Source organism: Struthio camelus, chromosome 1 (genome assembly GCF_040807025.1).
Source record: "Struthio camelus isolate bStrCam1 chromosome 1, bStrCam1.hap1, whole genome shotgun sequence".
Classification (NCBI taxonomy): Eukaryota; Metazoa; Chordata; class Aves; order Struthioniformes; family Struthionidae; genus Struthio; species Struthio camelus.
Genome location: NC_090942.1, coordinates 13,122,932 through 13,138,519, shown reverse-complemented (window position 1 = coordinate 13,138,519; position 15,588 = coordinate 13,122,932). Strand labels below are relative to the sequence as shown.

The 15,588-nt window shown below is 38.1% G+C and overlaps 1 protein-coding gene across 6 annotated transcripts in view; it reads right to left on the bottom strand.

Annotated features, from left to right (window-relative positions):
• MAGI2 (membrane associated guanylate kinase, WW and PDZ domain containing 2) overlaps positions 1 to 15,588 on the bottom strand; it is a 757,526-nt gene that overhangs the window by 519,902 nt on the left and 222,036 nt on the right. For all 6 annotated transcript variants that reach the window (XM_068924402.1, XM_068924568.1, XM_068924499.1 and 3 more), the window contains exon 2: positions 5,284 to 5,400. In XM_068924402.1, the coding sequence (XP_068780503.1) occupies positions 5,284 to 5,400 (117 nt within the window). The remainder of the gene's footprint in view (positions 1 to 5,283; positions 5,401 to 15,588) is intronic.

The following is a 15,588-nucleotide window of genomic DNA, read 5'->3' as shown; positions in this document are numbered from 1 at the left end:
ACTTTGTAATTATAACATTTCAACAGTACACAGAAAATACTGCAGCATGCAAGTTAAATATAGATAGCCTTGAGCAGAACATAGTAGAATAGAACAAAATTATTTTTGAAAAGCTGGCTCTTACTTACTTAAAGTTGCTCAAAATGCAATATAATAATGACCCAAGCATCTAATCATAGAAGCAAATAACAGAAGATGGATTAAAAAGAAGAAACCACAGCAGAAAGGAAGGATAATATTAAGTGTTCACAGGTCCCAAATTTGTGATAACATGCGCTACCTACATTCATCTAATGCCAAGCAATCATAGTGCCAGTAGGCAAACTGAGCAAAGGAAGGAATTATCATCACTGTTTTGTATGTGGGGAACTGCAGCATAAAATGGCTGTATTACTTGCCTGTGGTCACTCAGATATAGCATGTGGCTGAGTCACAAACTGAACCTTTTTTCCTGTTCTTCTGACAAATGTCTTAAATAAACTGTTCTTCCTCTAAGACCTCTGAGTTAACAGTAACACTTCAGTATCCAGCCCAATAAGCCTGCACCGTACACCCTATCCTCTCAATTCTTTCATCATTACTGTTTTTCTAAATACAAACACTAGGAAGGAAACTTCCTCTCACCAGCATTGCCTTTTTTTTATTATTTACACTCTCACTTCTGACACACAGCCCAACTTCTGGGCTGTATCCTCCATTGGTGTAAATCAGTGCAGTGGGAGAGTTATTCACGTGAGGAACCCCAATTATCTATCTATCTATCTGAGGTTATATCCCAGAGGATATAAAGAGGAATCTCTTCAAATTAATAGATGACTTATATGAATAAGCTTGTCAGTGTTTTGACTATTCACAGCGCTGCTTAATCAGGATGTCCTCCACTCTCATTTCATACTCCCTGTCCGGGAGGCAAACATACAGACTCTGTTTTCAGTCAGAGCTCCGCTACTCTGCAAGCTCTTACAGAGGTGGAATTTGCAACTGCTTGGAAGGACATACCAAAGGAGACAGGACTGACCACCGCTGTCACTACCAAAACTGCTCTCCTACCATGTAGTCTCCATAAAGCTTTTTCTCGTGATGACACTAAGCTAAAGACATGCCTTCTTGCAGCAAGGAATACGGGAAAGCTGCTTGCCCACGTGGCCACTGCAGTTTGCTGACAGCACTGTCAAGCATAATGTGCAGCATGACTAAATTGTTGTCCGTCTACAGCATTTACAGTATTAGATGTGTTTTCAGGCTTTTCTCCAGATCCCTGGACCCAGATAGAAAGGGAGAGTGCCTGATACCGCTTATCTCAGTTTAACAAGTATCACTTCTTACCTTGGGTAATTTTCTGTACTGTAGCACACCTCAATGGTCAGTGCTCCTCAATGCTCCCTGCTCCTAACTTACGAATAAATTTAGGGTAGGAAAAATATGCTGAAAACCTATACAATAGAAAAAGGAGATGAAAATGCACGACCCAAACTTCAATCAGGTCTTTTGAACATGGCGACCTGTGAACCTTTCCTCCAGTTCCTCCAGAACTGCCTTTTATCATTTTTTGCTTTCCTCCGAGTTCCTGAACGTGCCTCTTATCTGCATTGCTTTTGGATTTCCTCACCTGAAGTTCCGTCTTCCAGCTTGCATTAAGATAAGAGCTGTGCCCTGACAACAGACCACTGTCAGTTCTTCCTTCTGAAGAGTGCATTTTCTATTATTTGCAATACTGTATCTTTAAAAAAGTTTCAATCTCCTGACCTTGCCTGCTGAAAGCTTTATTGCTTTTCTAACTCAGCTTTAAATTAACAGAACTTTTTCTTCATTTTCTTGTTTGTGTATCAGTTTCATTACTACTGTCACACGGCTCTGGGGGCAGAGCTAACTGCCTGCTGCATCTCTGCAAAAACCTTGCAAATACAGTCGCACGTTCTGCCCTGGGATATAGGCGTATAATTCCTGTTGACAACGCAATGAAAATCAATTTCATATGGTACTGAGAACTGCAGCCCCTTTGAGTAGGCAGCATTTGACTGAGGGTTAAATGATCATTTCTAATTTGGTAGAAAGCAGCACGGCTATATTAAAGATAGAGAAATGCAAGGCACACAAAACCAATTCAAATTGTCTTCTTCATCCCCTCCACATGGATGACAGTTTGAGAGGGCAGAATTCATCCATTATCCCCATCTCATGCACTCCTGGCCCATCCATCCTTTTCTGCACGCAGGGCAAAATATAACGTAGAATTCAAATTCTCACCCAGTACATACTGCCTTACCTCTACTAACTACATTTGACTTACCCTGATTTAAAACAGGGTACGGATTTGGTCCTGTGCTTCCTAGCTTCACAGAGAACACTCACTCGTATCAGTGAGATGTGAGTGGCAGATGGCTTAGCCTGGCATGCAGAGGTCCAGCCTGACTAGGAAGGCCTATTGCTGAGAAACAAGTGACGGTGTCCCTTGCATTGCTAAGGTCAGCGGCAGCAGTCTGAACAAAAAGCGAAGAAGAATGAAAATTCAAGGTCAAGGACTCTCTTATAAAAGTTCTCTTGGCTTCAGTGGCAATTACATCTCTATAACCGAGGAAAGATTATAGGTGTGTTTGTGAAGGGAAAAGGCTGCCATGTATTTTTCAGACCTTTTCTCTTCAGGTTACAACCTTTTCATTGGAAATAAAGTCTACGTTGCCTGCAGTTGGCTTTCTCTGCCTTTTTTTTCTGTGCAATAATTTGACTAAACAGAATGCTTCTTTTGCTGTGTTGGTATCCGTTGCAAGGTTTGTAATAAGCAGGTGATTAGTCTATAGTTATTATTAAGAGAACTAGTGGGCACTGGTATATTCAGTTAAATACTGCTGCTGCATACTAGTGAAATCTCCCTGCAAGTCACATACTACACTGTTTGTTTTGCTAACCATTACTCTTAGCCCTGGTACAGCACTTCAAAAAAAACGACCGCCCAAACGAGTAACAGCACCCTTAAAAAGTAAGTTCATTATTCAAAAATTAGTTAAGTTACATGCAAATAAGGAAATAGTTGAGGAAAATTTTCCCTCCTAAACATGAATGCAGGAAATAGATAGAATAAAACTGCATTAAAAAGATTATTCTTAATTATGACTGTTTCGGGGAAAGAGTGGAAATCTGGCCTGCAGTCTGTGTGATGGTGTCCTTTTTCTCTAGTCGAGTATGGAAACTTTAGCAAACCAACTATAACCCTGACTGCATTTGTCAATCTCTTTATTTTAAAATACCCACATTTTAGAATGGCCGTTTTCATAGCATTTTCAAGAAAATTTTGAAGAAAATATTCCACTCAGGCATTATTTTTTCCATCACCACTAAACCATGCATGGAAATAGTCTTCCATTATATCCAAGAATATGCCTGCTCACTTAGCAATTCAGCAGTTGTCCAGCATATCACTAAACCGTTTTTGAAAACCCGGCTCTTACTTAGCTAAAGTTCCTAAAATGTAATACAATAATGACCCAAGAATCTAACTGCGTAAGAAGACACAGAAGACGGGTAAAAAGAAGAAATCACGGCAGAAGGGAAAGGTAATATTAAGTGTTTATAGGTTCTGAATTGTGGTCTTTGTGGCTGAGTGCTCCTTCTTGAATGATAAATTTGCTCCTGCTAGTAACATACTTCACTTTCCAAATAAGAACGCTTTATTGCCTTTATTTAAAAAAAAAAAAAAAACTTAGAGCCATATCATGTCCATATTGCACACACGCTATTTGCTACAGGTGTGCACCAAGGGCATGAAACGGTTCCATGTCTTGGTGACTGGCTGCCCTTCCTAAACCCCTAAGCATCAGCTGACTTCTGAAATTTATCTTGCTTGTAGATCTTCTCACTCCTGGGAAAGTTAACATTAGGAAGCACATCTAGCGCAAGGTGGTAGCATTTCACGCTAGTTGCGATACTGCTGCCTTTTTTTTTTTTTTACATCTGGGTCTTCAGCATTAACAAGTGTGTGGCAGAGTTGTTATAAATATAATCCTATGCTAATGGCCTCCTAGATTTCCTATGAAGTGGGTCCTTCTGAAAGTCCACTAAGCTTAGATTTAATCTCAAAACATCTTTCTCCTTGCACTTGTACTTCAGCTCTAATGTTTCTCAGCACCTTCCGACAAACCTAATTCATCATAAATCTCACATAAAAATAATGTTTCTGATTTTCTACACACAGATAAACATTCCCTAATTTTATTCCACCTTGACTGCTAATCTAGGATAAATGGAACTCCCAAAATAAAACTATTATGCTTATTTACCTTCAGCTTCCCAAAGAAGAGGGAAATGTCTGAACCTCTTTTTTGCTGCTGCAAACCTCCGTTCTTAGTGTAATGAAAGAAAAAAATTGTACAGGAGCATTGACAACAACACAGCTTTCAAAGAACATCCACCTATTACCATATAAATAGCGGGCTCACTTATTCAGCATATCTTCCTCTGCCTATCATTCCAGTGTCAAGCCTGCAAGTCCAAAGGTGCACTCTTTTCACCAAAACCAGAAGCGCCATTTTCCATCCAACAAGCAATTATTTTATGAGGAAGGAATAATGGAATTTCATTGCATTTTGAATGACTTATTGTCCATCGGCAAAACAGATGTGTTCTGAAAGGCATGGCCCTGCTGTTCTGACATTGCTTATGTTACTGTGCTCCATTTCATGACTACTGTGTAAGTGAGTAATTTCAATATCTACAAAAATGCTTTTGGATGTTTCAGAACATTTTCTATCTAGACACAATCGACTTATATGACAACAAGAGAACTAACATACGCACAAGACAATATAAACATCCATGGCAACGCCTGCTGCACCTAGACAACAAAAATGTCCTAACATGGTTCCTCTGCTGCCCTATTGCATTCCAAACCCCTCAGTATTATTCGGTAAGGTATAATACTGTGAAATCCGAAGCAGATCAAACTCTCTCTGTTGGACATCAATTTAACTATCCCAGAAAACTGTCTTTTCTTTTTTAATCTGTGCTTTCTGCAGAACTGCAGAAAAAAAGATTACTCTTCTACATCCACAGTTGATCAGAGCTACAACTTCGAAAACACCACGCAGTTTCAGAAATTAATTCAGAATTAGACAGCTTAGCTCCCCAACAATAATGTGGAAGACATAAACCAAGTCACTACTTTGTCTAGGAGAAGACTGCTTCATCTGCAACACAGCTCTTCATGCTTTGTGAGTGGCCTCAGTAACATTAATTTGGACAGTCTGTTGCCACTAAGAAAATAGATTTGTTCATCGCCCCCCTACTCACATGGCACTGTCCGGAGGTAGAGATTGTCTCTTATGATCTGCTGGAGCTCGTGGTCTACCGAACCTTTCTGGAACCGTAAATTGAGGTAGTGGCGAAGGTCCTTATCAACAATGCCTCCTGTCAAGTAAAAGGCAAATGAAAACATTAAAAATATATTGCTTTGATAGAAGCAATGAATCACATGTAAAGTCTCAGTGGTTCATTTTCCTTCATGTTTCTGTCAAGAGAGATGACAAAAGTGTAAAGCTTTCTAGTTAAGGCATGCAGTGGGTGTAATATTGTTTAGCATTGATAATTATTCTACAGGTTAAAAAAGACTAGTGATAACTGACTGGCTAAGTCGGTAGAGTTCAGAAAAATGTATATAGGATTATAGTGTTAGATTCTTCTGTGCAAACTGGTAACAAGTTATCACTATTACATAACTACCTACATATGTATCTATATAATACAATATTAGGTATTACACTCCCTGTGACCTTGTACCAATTTCCCACAAGTTTATTAAAGACAAAATTCTTGATTCAGAATGTCTCTGTTTGAAATGTTCAACACTTTCACTCCAGATATAACCAGAATAAAATGCAGCCAAAATAGTTATCAGCTGTACTTAATGATCATACAAATAACACACAATCTTTTGTCATATTTATTTGCAATGGTGCTCACACCTGAAAACCATAAAGTAGCAAACGAGGGCATATATTTTATTTCTACCATTGAAAACAGTCATTAGTAATATAACATCTCAGCATAATACTGCAAACATATGTGGAAAAAAGAATTGAGTTTTGTCTTTGCCAATTTTACCATAACTTTAGGATAAAACAACTTTAAGCATTGTTCAGCTAGTGACTGGCTGCAGCATCTTCCATTATTATAGGTAGTTATATAAATCAAATCCAACATTAGTAAACATTTCCACTTATAGTTCCCCTCCATTTCTTTTAACCTGCAGTATGCATCATGTTTATAATTATGGGAAAAAGTCTATAAATAACTGCATTGCTTCCTTTGCTGAATTTCCATCTGGCGTAAGAAAAGTATAGAAAATCATTATTACACTAAGTTCTGACATATATTCCCAAGATGAAAAATTGTAATCTGATAGATTCCTAACTTGTTGCTTCATATGTTCAACCTTAAATCATTTTTTCAAATGGCATTTGCTCTTGAACCTCTGCCAAATGTCTTTTGACTTGAACTATATAAAGATTTTACTGCAAAAAGGAACAAGTAACATTCCCACCTAATTATTTCTATTATAGTGAAAGTCACTGCACACCACAAATGGTAATAAATTAAAATCTATTTTTTCTTACAGCTACTCCTATTTATCTGCCCATTACAAGTTGATAATCATATTATTGCTGCTTTTTGTCAGTAACTTCAAAACCTTTTTTTCCAGGTTTATAAAAAGCTTACAAATAAATTCTGTCATCTTTACCTAAGGGCAAAAAGCAGCAGACTTTCATAATCAAAAAAAAAAAAAAGCCTATATCCATAACAGACACAAAAAAATACCTGTGTGCAAGGCTCCCAGATGCTCACAACTTCCATACAAATCTCTCTTATTCCAGGATCGAAGCCGAGCTACTCAGTCCATCACTTTGGTATCACGAACCCCGTTTCTCCCTATGCAGACCAGACCATTACTCCTGCTAATTTTTTACAAGATTTCAGCGCAGGCAAGGGCTAGAGGAGGCTGCAGAGAGACACTCTGCTCCTGATTGAAATTAGCTGTCCTTCCTTAGTGGCTGCAGAGAGTAAAGGTCCTGCAGCTCTTGCTCTTCTTGCTCTAATATACAGAACATGCCCAGTGATGCAGATGCTTTCTGGCAGCCTGAGAAAATGCCAGCTCGAGAACAACAGCTGTAGCCTGCCCACTGACATAAACCTGAATCACTCAACTTATGACATAAGTAAGTTTAGCAACCTACACACACTTCTGACCTTCAAAGAATGGTTTTTAGTTTCACCCTTTTTCTTCAAACACAGCCATTTACTTCACCATGTGGTAACAAATGCACTAAAACGTCCTTAACACTCCATGAAAAGAGTCAGCTGATATTTTTGGCAAAATGCATACTCCAAACCAGACTTCACAAATGTATTATTTGCAAAAGAAGGTTCCTACAGCCTTCGATTTGCTACATATGGATTCAAAAGCAAAAGTTTGTACCAGCAGTGGGACTTAACACATGGTACACTTGGGAGAAAAAATTCCCAGCTTCCTAGCGCAAGTTAAACAATCAAAATTTTTCTTGATAGCTGAGATATACTGCAAGATGACCAAAGTCTATTTTAAGGAGCAGTCAGACAAACCACGGACACCCTATGTACAACTGGCAATTCTTCCTCTTTGAAAGTCATTCTGCGTTCTGATTTCCATTTCTTTAGGCTTATGATACTCTTTTTCTGAGTCTGGTATAACAATGAATTTTTCATCCTGGAAAGTTGAAACCACAACACAGGTAGCCCTACAGTGCTGACAAGCAGATGCAAAGGCCCCTTACCCCAGGCATGATTCCTCTGCTTTACTCCCCTAAAAAGCTTTGTTGTTGTCAAAAGCCTACTTTTTCTCCGGATGTGCTTTCCAGATCTTCACAGTGCTGGGACTTCAGCTTTGGAGCAGCCTGATCCTCTTGAAGTACAAGATCTAACATCTGTCATGTACTAGTATGGGGCCCTAAGACTTTTTGCAGAAAACTACACTGATTCACAAGAATGTAAAACAGCCTTGATTTAACAGCAGTGAATTAGATCTCAAGTTATGTATGATAAAAACGAAGAATAACATGAGAAGAAGAGGAATAATAATGAGAGGATGTTCTTCCAAAGGCTGAAATAAGAGATTGAAAACCTTACCAGTTGCTATTCATTGAAAGGAAAAAAGAAACACTGTGACCTTTTCAATAAGTACACAGAAAGAGGAGCAATGAGAGAGAAGCAGTCACTGGTTTTGCAGGAAAGGAGCAATATTCCACTCTTTAGTGCTCCCATCCAGCCCCTTCAGATGGGTGTCTGCTGGCTAGGTCTCTGTACAATTCAACAATTCTTCCTGTTATTTTCCGTTTCCACAGTACATTTAAAACCACTGAGATGTTGAATAAATCCTGCCATGAGCACAAAGCGGTGGTTTCTGTTGTTCACCTGCCACAGCAGCCTCAGAAAGGCTGGGTGCAGAAGCAACGCTGCAGAGAGAGCCATCATGCTGCTGGGGCAGACGCCGGCGTGACCATGAGCCCTGCGACGCCCAACGGGGCAGCTCATGGGGAGGACGAGCTCAAAAGTTGCTTTGCTAGGGCCGCATCCCACATACCTCAGGTGAGAGCAAAAGGAAGAGCTACTGCGTGCCAGGCTTTGGAAACCCAAGCTAAAGACTGCAGTTAAAAATGTTCCTTGCCTGCTGCCATAGGAGGAGCCTGACTCTACAGAGCATTCGATGGCTCGCAGCCATGCAGGGTGGGTTTTTCTCCTGACTTGAGGCCTGTGCTGTGTTTCAGTTCCATTTCACTCAATGAATCCCATTGCTTTGCTAGCTGGGAAATACAGGACATGAATTAAATACTTCCAGTAATGATCTCTTTCATAATGTATGTCTGTTTTAGGCACAGCTACCAATCATAATGGCAAACCCATCAGATACACTTCGTTGAACTAAAAATTGCTCTGTTTGCATTTTTTGCATGAATTTAACGAGCAAAGATATCTCTTTATAGTGTTTTAATACATTTCTGTCAAGTTTCTTTCCCAACTCAAAAACTAGTAGCAAAGCCCAGTTGGAAAAGAAACACAATAAAAGACACACATACAAAAGGATATTAAATATTTTGTAGCTCGTTAAAAGATTCAAAACTGGTGAGGATAATTGTCATTTCCAAGAAAATGACAGAGATAAATGTAAGAAGGTTTACAATTTTCTCTAGCCCTAAATATTTTAAGTGGTTTTTCGTAACTTTCCACTTGGTAACCCACAGATGCTGCAGACGGAGTACACTCTTGAATTTTATTTTTCAGTGAACTACTTGCGAAACGTTAACATCTCTCTTGTTGTCCTCACAATGTTAGCGTTAAATATTTTATTTCTTAGCCTTATCTAAATTTTTATAGTTTTAATTTCTGTACAGACATTTTGGACAATGTTCATGCATTACTATTTTCTCATCTTATATCACAACCTTTCAGTGAAGTGAAGTGACTTCACAAAACCTGATATGGTAGGTTTTTTGCTTTTGAACAGTATAATCAATTGCATCTCAGTCATGAATAATTTGCCTTGGAGATATTATTTACTGGGATTAGAATTGAAAAGATTTCAGGTTCCCTGAGTTCTATAAATACTCCTGGTTAGAAAAGTCTATGAGTAAGCAAGTCTCTTACGTGCAGCTTTGCATCTGTACATGACCTATGTGCCTCAGAAAAATAAAGGTAAATTACTTAGGATCTCTACTTTGTGAAAACTGACAAGCTCATAGTGTTAGTGTGTGTAAACTACCTCTTCTCTTCTGTCATCCTACCTGTGTCGATCTGTCTTGCTTCCACTTCCACCTGTAAATCATCAAACACAGGTATTTGGCAAGGGTAAATGGTGTGCCTGAACTGGCTTTCACTGGCTTCAGTAGGACTATTGCAGAATCCCACCGCAAACATCTATTCAGGTGCTACCTGGAACAGTATATTACTAATATAATATGCCTCTGTGGACACCTGAGAATAACTCAAGTGTTGTGCACCTCTTTGGCTGTGGTTTGGTGCACACCAGACTAATTTCTCTTTCACGATTCACAGAAGATCCAAACTGACCTTTCAATCACTAGAACTGACTTCTTTAAACCAGATCTCATGAATGTCTGCTTTATTAAGTCTTTTCTCTACTGATGAGATGAAAAAGTATTCACATGAAAGTAGCTGGATAAATTGTTCGTGATTCTCTCTCCAAGACCTATCAACAAAATCAAGGTCATTATAAATAAAAAAGCTTGAATATGTGGTTGAATTCTTCATTTCTGATTATTTTTGGAAATCGTCCAAAGAGAATTCAGAATACCTGAAATTATATCCTCATTCATACCCTCTCAATCGTCCCCATCAATTCAGTAATACCATGCCCATTTACCTACAAATATCTCTATGACTCCTTTCGTTCTGGCATATAAGGCCTAACCCGAGCTGATCGCCAGTTCTCCTCCTTCAGTTTCCTTCTCAAGACCCATGCAGCTCTAGTGGGGCATAAGCAAAGAAACCAGCAAACCAAGCTTGAACAGTCACCAGGACAGGCAGAACATTAACCGTGACAGAAGCCTACGTCAACCAGGGCTCTGACATACGTCTGCCTAGGCACGCTTCTCCTAGCAAATTCCCTGAGGTGACTGAGAAGTTTTTAAATGTAAAAGAATATTAACTAGAATTGCCATATCCTTCTCAAAGTTTCCTTCCCCCTCTCAGGAGAAGAACAACCTTCCTCTCCCTTAAGGGTACCACCCCAGGACCATAGCACAAAGAGGTAAAGTATGTCCACCACATGTATTTTTTTCCATAAGCCACACTTATCATAAATTTCAAAAAAAAAACAAAAAAGCAAAAAAACCTTAAAAAAGTATTGATTAAAGAAGAATTGATGTTTAACTTTACTCTTATGAATTGGTAGTGTTTCTAGAACAGACAATACTTTTAAAACAAATGTAGTATGTTGCACCTTAGTAGATGATTAATAAAGATGTCATGCATTTAACATTTCAGTATCAGTATGAGATGATTTGCTTTAATGCTTTTTTAAACTAGTATGAGTAACACAAAAAATCATTTTTAAGAGAGGATATGAAAATTCCAAAGTAATATTGAAACTCTCTGTTGGATTTTAGAAAGATTCATTATTAAAATACAGCCTACAGCTAATCCTATTATTTAAAGGAAATTATTCTCAACAAACTTATCTAATACTCGGAGGAGTATAAAGATGAATGTTGGCATTTCATTGATTATTTTATATTGGGCATATTAAACTCTGGAATTTACTTGACGTTTCCATGTAAAATACATAATCACTGTATTCATATTCTGAAGACAGTACAACAAACACTTTGGTAAATTATAATAAACATATATTACATTCCAGTCATCAACTGGAGATTATGCATTTTATTTTTAAAGCTTTTCTATCCCCAGATTAAACTCTGTGGGTCTTCTTCAAACGCCTGCCTGTCTTCCACCACCACCTTCAGCCACGTCTGCCATCAGACTTCTTATCTGGCATGTCTCAAAATGACAGGGGTGAGCTAGCATCACTGTAGAATTTGTAGGAAGAGAAAGTGTGACAGACAGCCAAGAGGGAACTATGCAGGAAAATTAGTCTCCTCAGGAAGAAAATTAGTTTCTTTCATACTTGGGACTGTGCCAATAATTTCATGATCTGTTACTGGAGATGTAAATAAATTTCAAGAGTAAAGTCTTTGGAAAAACATAGGTCTTGTGGTTCTTGTATATGCTTATATGGAGAAGGACATTTTGATGAGATATAGTTTGTTAATGGGGAAATGGCCTTCTTTTTTACAGCCTGTTATTTAGTGGTATTTTCTTTTCTCTTTGCATATTGATTATTATGTTACTAATCTTTTTGCTTATTGATATATTACATATCATATATATGTAAATTGTATATACTACACATACACATATATTTTTATCTTTAGATATATCCTTTGATTTCTCCCTCCTAGCACTTTCAAATTTAAGGATTTAAAATAAAGCATTCTGTAAGTGCTGAGCTTATAGGATAAACTTCACAGGGATGGTACTATACACAGAATATAGATTTTGTTAAAAAAAATTTAATTTACTTACGAAGCATGTCAAAAACGACAGTCTCAGCTTGCACAGCCAGGTAGAGCCCAGCAACATCTGCAAAGATAGCTGCCTCATCTTGAAATGTGAATGGATTTGCAGAAGCCCTATTTCAAATAGGTCTGTATTTAGTATTGTTAGGCAATATGGTGCGACACTGCAAGCCTGGCACTCAGATGCTCCCAATCATAGAAATCTTTCTCATTTGGACAAAGGGTATCACAACCAGGCCTGAATCTGCTTAGGACTACTCTTTGCTATGCTACCTGACTCCCATGTACAGATCCCCAAGAAAGTGATAGAAAGCTTAGAAAGCTCCCAGCTGAGTTCAATGACAACAGTTGCAAGAGTAAACTAAAACATATTACAGATATTTTTCTATAGACAGAATCCCGTTTGAAAATTTATAGCATATAAAGCTGAACACCCACAGAGATAGCTTAACCAGAGGCTGACGGTAGTGTGCTAAAAACATTTGAATATAACTAATAACGCTGGTTTAGTTCCAGAGAACCATTTATATTGTTATTTAGCCTGGATATATTGCCAGGAAGCTGTTCTGAATTCCAGGAAAATCCACGCTAGCCACAAATGTCCAAACAGACAAGTTAACCACGGCGAGCAAAGTCACGACGATATAATTTTATTTTCTAATCACACTGCACCAGAATATTAACTTTCATACATATGTATTTGGAAACCCAAAATAGTGCTTCTGTCTGTGCAGTGCTTACTGGTACACTCGTTAGAAAGACACACTTACAAATTGACTTATTTACAAAAGCTCAAATGCAACAGTAATCTCTAATGAATGTTAACGGTGGCATGTGGGGTTCAGTCACTCTGGCTCAGTACAAATTATGCCTCATTGTGTCAGTTTAATGCTCTGTGCTATGAGGATGAGCCATCTAATAGAGAAACTCCACTGCCTATCTTGTGCTTCACCTGGTGGAGAAGCCACCACAAACACCTCACACCACCTGTAGCAGAAAGACATTCACACAGGGCTATCCCTCAGGGAACAGCCACCTACGTCTCACCAGTACCCAAAGCCACCTCTGTTTTCCACACCCAGAGCCTGTACAGTCCTCTCTGGCCTCTTCTCCGGGCGGTCTGCTCCCAAAAACCTGTGCTGAGAGCTACACAGACTGTCAGTCTCATTGCTTTGCAATGGGCAGAACTATCTCTTCTTAAAAGCAGACAGCAATTGCTCCACACTTTAAATGGAAAAATAACTCTTCTGTTTGATACTCCTGTTTTCTAAGAATACAGCAAGAAGATGGCTGTTCATCTACAAGGGACATAAATGTTCTTTTTCTGTACTACTCTTTTAATTTTATCTTCTTTGCAGAAGTTGTGATGGAATGTAGTTTGAGGTTTGACAATTATTTGAATAAAATATGAAAGCCTGGACAGGAATAGAATAGCGTAGTTTTACCAGACTTGAATTATTTGAAAAGTATTCTGCTTAAATCATAGCTGCACAATTTTAATTGCTGGAGATAGAGACTTATTTGTCTTACTTCTGGAAATAATACTGCCATATTAATAGGCTCTGCATTGTGTGCTGACATTCTGTAAAAAGAGAAAGATTAGTCTGGGTAAAAAAATAAACGCAATTTATGAGAGGACGCAAACTCACAGAGGCTACCATTGTATGAGTTCTAATAATAGCTATAAAATATGACTTAGGTTGGTATCTGAGCCATGAGAGCTGAGTTTACACTACTTACAGTGTCTCAATTTAAACCCATAATGTACTGTGAAAAATCACTATCATAATACATTATTTCTTGGCTTTTTGATAGATTGTTGCCTAAATAGCAGAACATCATTTTACAGACTTTGTACTCATAAAACTGAACAAGTGCAAACTGTATTTGCAATAGATAAGCTGAACTTTCAAAGTGCAGTACACAAAATTATTGCTAATCCCTGATATATGAACTGCATACATATGTCCTCAGATGCGTATTCTTTACCTCAAGAACTCTTTTCCTACATCAAGTTTCCTCATATTCACATCAAGTCAAAACAGGAGTAAAACATTAGGAAAAAAAAAAAGGGGAGGTGCTTTATAGCTGTTTTGCAGTAACGAAAAATTAAAACACGCAGATAAGCATGAGGCTAAGAAGATGTCCTCCAGCTTTATACACAACACATAACAACTAGAGGCAGCCCCCTTATACGGTTTCATTTCAGTGTGATGTTCCCTTCATCTTTTAAGTCCGTACTGACACCACCTTGCAACCATCACATAAGTTAATTAGGGTTGTGCCTAGTTAGTAACGGAACAGGAAATTTCCAAGCACCTGTAACCAGAACTGAAGCAGTGCTGCAGATTCAGCAAGGGGGGCTCCCCTTTCCAAGCCAAGAATGGAGGAGTCCCTCCGCGTGCTGAGGGCACAGGACCAGCAGATGCACAATTCAGTCCTTGCAGAAAAGCACTGCAGAGGGGTGATACACAGCTCTCATGCTCCACACTAAGAAGACTGCATTTGTCAAGACGAAAGAGCAGCTGAAGTTTGTGAAGTGTTTGAGATTCTCTGGCATGAAAGCTGCAATACTGATTGAACAGATAATTATTAGACTTAAAAATAAATGAATTGAGAGATAACTAGACAAGCAGTGGTCATAACATTTAGAGCTTCACAAAAAGATTGCACTGTTAATCCTATTGAAACTGTAGCATACATATTTCTACAGCTAAATATGATTCAGGCTCTCTTTTTGCATTGATTTGGGAATTGGAGCCTTTCACCAAAAAGAACTTTTCTTTCCCTGCTTGGGAGGTGCATTCTTTCTAAGACATCTGGCATGTTTAAATATCACATAGGGGGCTGTCAGAAAAAAAAAAAATTGAAAAGAATATAAAGAGATGGAAACAATATACAATTTCACCATAAAGTGAATGTCAAAATAGCTAGAAAAATCTGTAAAAAAACCCAGCATCTACAGCTTAAAATGACTGTAGAACAAGGCACAGTAAACCTGTTCTCTTTCTTGAAGACAGCTAAAACCTCATAATTCATTGTTTGCGCAGTCTCATAAGATTAATAATCTTGTAAGATTATTTAATAATAATGCTTAATAGAATGGTATTAAGAATAGATCTGAGTTTGAGAAAGAAAAGTGAAGGTATAAATTAACCAAGGAGTTTGTTAGGTTTTGAAGAAAGGTATAAAAAGGTTCTAATTTGTTAGTGACAGTATCTTTTATTGTGACAAAGTTGTTAGCTATTGTAGCACAATGGCATGACAGATGGTACCTTTTACCATACCATAAAACTCATCCAAAGTATTTTCTGGTGCAATCCATCACACTAGTCAAGCTTGAAAGATGTACAGTAAAAGTACAATCAAAGCCGTGTAAATTTTGGTAAAATGTTGAGTCATACTTCAGTATGAAAAATTCAAATGAAGTTGCTGAGCTTTCAAAAGTATTTTGCATCACCATGTATCA